We start from the raw sequence: 6,941 nt of genomic DNA, 5'->3' as shown, positions 1-6,941 counted from the left end.
GTTAAAATTAGATACTGTACAAAAATTTATTGTAAAAACCTGGTCAGTATGTCTTATATTTCTTCCTGTTGAAAAACACTGTATATCCTTTTTCATGAAAAAAAAAAGATTTAAAGGTGAATCAATTTAGAAACTGTCACATAAGAATGCATTAACAAGCTCTTGGATCCTCGATAATTAGGTTTTTGTCTTGAAGTATAAACATTCGTGCAACGGAAAGACGATTTGAGTCTATTTCAACATAAACTTAATTTGTTTGATAGCTTTTGTTTTCAGTTCAGCAACAAACAAAATGTTATTTTTGTCTATACTAAGACCATATGGTTTTTGTAATCCACAGTTGTCTATACATAGAAGGAATTGTCCATCCTGATCAATTATATGTATGATATTGGCACCACTATCGGCAATTAAAATATGACCCTTTCTGTCTGTGGTAACATCACGAGGAATAAATTTTCCATATTTCTTTGAATGCATTAAAAGAGGGTTTCCATCATACGTGAACCTTAACTGTCCTTCACTGCTTAACACTCTTACCGATTCTGTATGCATATCGCTCAAGATGATGTCAAGGTTTTTATTTTCATGAATGAACGCCAGATGAGATGTTAATATTTTTTTGTTTTTGGTATTTAATTGTATTTCCTGCTTAACAGTAGAGCCAGAAAAACGAGTAATTTTTCTTTTTGTTGGCTTTTCCACTCTGTATTCGGATCTCATAAGTAATAAAAGGTCACCAGTGGAAGTACTGCAGATGGCACCAGGTATCCAGTCTTTTTCCTTGATAAGACATTCCGTCCTGTCACTCTTTACTATGTTGATATTTCTATCCTCCCCGTCAATGTACACCAAATGTCCCTCTCTGGTAACGGTCAAATCAGCTGGTGCAGTTCTTGTTGTTGTTGTAATCTCTTTAAGCAGTTTGCCTTCGGAGTTCATGTGTTTAATTATGTCATGGTTATCACTAAAAAAGAATTGATTAGTGTCAGGAATACAAGCTACATGAGCTCTTGGAAATCTATCATCAGTACATTAACTTCCAACTTCAAGTGACAAAGACGAAATTTCACATGTATGTATGCTTTTTAAGACAAATGATTGTTTAGATTTTAAGACCTCTCCATTAATTAAAGTTTTCTTTGTTTCCGGAATCTCTCCAATTATTTGACACAGAAACGGCTCTGTTAGTTCTCTAAGATTAAACGAAGACACGGTTAATTCAAATCTGGAAGGAAAATTTCGAAATTCTTCGTTTTTGGAAGCGTATCTAACAACTTGGGATAGATCATTTGAAGAAAGGATCGAGTGATTTTTATCTATTGCTGACCGAATTAATGAATGTTTCTTCTGAAAATCTAATTTTAAATTCTGTATTGAGTCGGTATCCTTTCTTTCATTTCTTATTGAATCACGCTGATACTTTTCAAAGACCTTGTCTACTATTGTGTGACATGTTTTACTGAGGTCATGCATAGTTTTTCGTCTTTCATCATGTTTTTCGATTATACTCAATGACATTGCTTCGATTCCAGATACAATTGATTCATAGACAGGCGCAATGTCTGCTTCAAGTTCATCTAAGTCTTTTCTTATGAGAGCTTTTGTTGAGCTATAAATTTTAGAAATTTGTAAGAAAGTGTGTTTTTCATGTGATCCAGACGCAAGACATTTCAAACAAAGTGAAGAGTCACATTCTTCACAAAAGAATTCACATAATACTTCTTGATGGATACTACACTGGTGTGGATTGATTTCAGATTTTTTGAACTCGATGGTAACAACTTCATGTTTTATATTAGGATCGGGGATCATATGGTGACCTACACATTCCTTACAGAGATTGACTTGACAAGTGTTACACACAGTTTCTGCTGTAGATTTTCTAGTTTTTCCAGGGCAAAGTTGACAGCGTTTAACATCTTGTGCTCCAGAGAATAGATCTGACGCTGTTGCCATTTTACAAGTGATAGGTGTACCTTTGTAGACAAGAAAAATGAAAGATGTAAACAACTTTCCACCACAAAAATTGACGGATTGGCTAAAATACTAGGAAATTGATGCATGTATGTCATTTAAACATTAAAAATTGAAAATATATTTTTGTTTTTTCTTACCTTCCTTGTCTGTCACTCGGTTACTCTGAATTAATGTTATTTCAACCTTGGAGATAACAGACCAGAATGACAAGATATTGATCCTGTGTTAGAAAATGATTTAGAGGGCTGATATTTAAATTGATTTAAATGTCTCTCTGTAGCTTGCATTTTAGAAGCTGTGCAAATAAAAAAAAATATCAATACATGCTGCGCTGAGTCTTTTCATATAATATACTTGTTTTTTTGTGTCGTCATATCAAGTTTATTCATCTTTCAAATTGCTTTACACTCCCATTTTTTTTACTTAAACATTTCAAAGATACATATCAAAAGATTTTTATGTGCTTATAAAAATTGCGTTATGTTCGAACATAAATGAAATATAGCCCTGCTGTTCTTTTTAAAAGATATAATCTCTTTTGCCTAAAACAATCATTTTATATTTTAATGATGTGAAAAATTTAGGCTTTTACATAATTTTTTTTATTATTATTATTTTATGTTTCAGAAAATAATGCTCCTTTGCTGGTAGTGAAAAAATGAGATATACAGGTAACTCTTGATGGCTCGAACTTCGATCTCTCGAAGTTCTTGATCGCTCAAAGTGAATCTCTGGTCCCGAATTTTTTCCCTATATAACTAAGCAAATTTACTCTTGATTTCTCGAACGCTTGATCTCTCGAAACCCTTGATCCCTCGAAGTAAAATTGCAGTCCCGTTGTGCATATTCTATTGAAATTTACCCTTGATACCTCGAAGTGGCTATGTGTATACAAAGTTACATAATTAGCAACTCTACCTGGACATTTAATGACCCCAGGCAGAAGACGCGGGTCTCGTGACACGGGATGTTTATTCAGATGACACTTATTTTGCAAGGTGATAATTGACTATAATTAATATTATGGTTCCTATATTCTATCAAAATAATTTTCATCGTCTGTATTACGATAATTCAGACACGTAGTGTCTTTGAAAAATTGTAAAGCAGATTACGAGACGAAACAATGAATTAAATTTTTATTTCAAATCAGTTTCAAAGTTTAACGAAATATGAAAATTCAGAAACAGCCTCGCTGTCAATATGACGAATTTTATTGGACAAATACATACAGAATTTCGATTAATGCACATATTTGGAAAAGTCGCAATGCTATGTACCACGCGACGCTGGTAAAATACCGTTTTCATATAGCGAATGCGTAGAATGCTATCTGTATGATAAAAAAATAATAAACACGAACTGACGATGTACATTTTTTGCTTTACTCAGTTTAATAAATATTTATCAAATATACGAAAATATATCGTTGTTTTGTAAAAATCACGAGTAAAAGGTAAGGACTGCATGAAAATCATTACATCCGGTATGACTGATTTTAAAACCTGTCAAACAAACCTGGGGAAATCCGGACTCTTGAAAACTCGAACTCTTGATCTCTCGAAGTTTTTCCTCGGTCCCGCGGACTTTGAGGTATCAAGAGTTACCTGTAATTGTTAGTATATATAACTAAGGATAGGATTCTTAACAAATTATATGAAGATAAAGGGGCTCTAAAATTTCATTTCCGGATAAATAATCCAGTTATTCCAAAAATAGCCGACAAATATTATGCACTATAGTTTTGAATTAATTGTATTTAAAAAAAAATTCAGTCATGTTGTTTATGAGAATGATTTCACTTCCTTTTTTTGTGTATGTTAATTTCCTGTCAGCATTTCATAAATTTAAGAAAAAGAAGCAAAATGTAGATGAAATAATTTAGAAATAGTGGGAAAATTTTTTTTAAGTCGAATTAAAGACCGTTCTCCCCACATCAGACATTGTAAAGCGTATTAAGTAAATGTGTCTTAAAAATTGTTCCCCGTATCAATAAGACTTAATAATATATATGGATAAAACATGTGTTTTGGGCTTTAAATTGGATTCAATGTATAACACTAAAATAAATGTATAATTTTTAACTATATACCTTCATTTGGTTAAATTTATCTTCTCACGTCTTCGTGTTCTGTATACTCAAGTTGGTTAAAATCATTATCCTTTGGGTAAATAGTAAAGAGACTCACAAAAATACAAAAGAAGACCTTTGCCGTCTATAATTATTAAAATATCCAAACATGAAACGGTTGTTATTAGCTCCTTAATTTGCTATAAATGCTGAAATATTCAAATGATGTATATAAAAGAACACTTTTAATAAAGCTTTAATAATAGAAAGGAAACTTCACAGATAACAAATTAAGCTAAATAAAATTTTATGTTTCATAAAATGTTTTATATACAATCTTTTTTACATTGTGTTTGACTTATTTAAATTAAAATTGCAGTTATTGAATGTTATGTACTGGGGTCGACTGGATCGGGATCGAACTCATGTTTGGATCGGGTTCGGCTTGATCGGGATCGAGTGCTCAATTAATTCAATTTTGCAGAAACACGAGGTGAAGTCGATTTAGATAGAAGATCAAAATTCACGCAAAGCTATATTTTCTATTCCTATGACACCGCCTCAGATGCGTTACCAGTTTGACCAGTTGATTGATTGTGCAATGAATTTGTCTCAATTGATTAGTCGGTATGGAGGTAAAAACTTGATATCCCAAACCGCGCATAATAGTGCAGGTAGGTCAATTCTTCTTTGAAGAGTAGATTTGGTGTTTATAACTGAATGAACCAGATTTGGATAATTCACGGATACATAAACATACATTAAAATTGTTAATTCGAGCCAGGGGCGGCCTCAATACGCGCGAGCTAGCCAGCTCAAGAGAATTCAAGCTGGTCAGCAGACATCCATCCAAGTAGGCGACCATTACAATTAAAGTGATTGACAATAATAAACTTCTACATGATCAATGTCACCAGTTCACCATCAATAATTAATTTGGCACCGATGCAGTTCCTGGAACCCAGATATGAAATACTTGGACAGCAGTCACGACGGATTCACCTCGACCAATGGTTCATGAAGAAGTACCTTCAGAACATCAAAAGTGCTGTCCTCCATGCCTCCCATCTGATTGGATGGGAGAATAAGGATAAGTAGTACATTGCACATATGATGATAGATTGTTATGCATCAGTGTTTTCCTTTTATTTCAAAGTAAAGAGTTAGAGATCAGTCGTAAAGTCTAGGGTATGAGGTTTATGAACAAAATCTCTGTGGACCTTAGAACAAATTGTTATTTCAAAGCGGCATTTTTGTCAATTGAAGTGGTCAATTTGGCCGGTTGCCGTTTCTAAGGGAAAACACTGAATGCATGTGATAAAATTCATGGCAAATGCCGCAATATGTCATGTCAATGTAAACCTCGACATGTTTCTGCACATTATATTACCTGATTTCATGATTTGCTGTCAGTTTCAGTATTGGTCAATTTTGGGAATCACCAATGGATTACATCATATGTATGTGAAGGCATACATATGAATATGACATTATTTTAGTGCTTATAAAATTTCAATGTGAAACTTGACATGTTCTGCACATTATATTACCTGATTTCATAATTTGCTCTCAGTGTCAGTATTGGTCAATTTTGGGAATCACCAATGAATTCCATCATATGTATGTGAATACGTACAAATGAATATTACATTATTCTAGTGCTTATTAAATTTCAATGTGAAACTTGATATGTTTCTGCAAATTATGTTTCCTGATTTCATAATTTACTGTCAGTGTCAGTATTGGTCAAATTTGGGAATCACCAATGGATTCCATCAAATGTAATTGAAGGCTCCAGTTTGTTTTTCTTAATCTTCCCAATATCCGATGAAGGTTGGGAAGATCTGTTTTTTTATTTATTAAAAGAGGGTTGCCTATTAATGTCTTTTGTATGTGATGGCTCCAGTTTGTTTTTCTTAATCTTCCCAATATCCGATGAAGGTTGGGAAGATCTGTTTATTTATTTATTAAAAGAGGGTTGCCTATCACTGTCTTATGTATGTGACGGCTCCAGTTTGTTTTTCTTAATCTTCCCAATATCCAATGAATGTTGTGAAGATCTGTTTATTTATTTATAAAAAAAATGGTTGCCTTTGAATGTCACAAATGTTGAATTTTATTATGACCATGATGAACTGACCTGTTTCAAGCTGACACTTATAATATGATAATAGGTTGGCAACATGCATTGTGAAGAGTTCAATTACAAATGATAAAGATGAAAAATTGAGCATGTTTGCTCCTAGCTACCATTTGTTTATTGCTGAGTGGCAAAACATTATCTATTCTATTATATTATCACCTATGGCAATTACAACTGCTTGGACTTATTGTAGAAAAATGCCACCAAAAAGAGGAAAATGTAACGGGTCCAAAACCACCCAGGAAAATGAGGTTACACAGTCAATCGGCTCAACTGCTCCCTGTGGATTCAACTTGGGCAACTCAGTTGATGCCAATTTATCATTGACTCAAGTGGCCGCTCCAAAAAATCAGCTGGCAGCAGCAATCTTAGACAACAGCATCAGGCCTTGACTCTCAGCAATGCTTCTACAAACAATATCGCATCAAAGGCTGCACCACTGCACCACAGACTTCGATTACCTCTTCTAGTGATTCAAATAGTTGCAATTTGGTAAACACCCGATAATACTTGCATTGTTTTTCAGGTGAGTCGGTGGCAGATACATTTAACAGTAACAACAAATGTTTACTTCTAAATTTACAAGAGGAAAATATTTTATTTCAGATAGAAAATAATGTTATTCAATTAAATCCTCAGTCAACTAGTATTAATTGTAACGGAGACCATTACAAATGTTCCCTAAATTCTCCCCCAAGTTCCTGCAGGCTTCATTAAATAAGGCAATCCAGTATATTAGTCATTTTA

The 6,941-nt window shown here is 33.5% G+C and overlaps 1 protein-coding gene across 1 annotated transcript; it reads right to left on the bottom strand.

Annotated features, from left to right (window-relative positions):
* Positions 1-231: 231 nt before the first annotated feature.
* LOC134243356 (uncharacterized) lies at positions 232-1,922 on the bottom strand. Its single transcript, XM_062725614.1, has 3 exons — positions 1,828-1,922; positions 1,424-1,612; positions 232-967 (listed from the first exon to the last, which is right to left on the bottom strand). The coding sequence occupies exons 1-3, from the start codon at positions 1,920-1,922 to the stop codon at positions 232-234; spliced, it is 1,020 nt and encodes a 339-aa protein (XP_062581598.1).
* Between the last annotated feature and the right edge of the window lie 5,019 nt (positions 1,923-6,941).

Source organism: Saccostrea cucullata, unplaced genomic scaffold, assembly GCF_032062105.1.
Source record: "Saccostrea cucullata isolate Sc308-1 unplaced genomic scaffold, CSIRO_AGI_Scuc_v1 ctg2450, whole genome shotgun sequence".
NCBI classification, from domain to species: Eukaryota; Metazoa; Mollusca; class Bivalvia; order Ostreida; family Ostreidae; genus Saccostrea; species Saccostrea cuccullata.
This window is presented reverse-complemented; position numbering and strand designations above follow the sequence as displayed.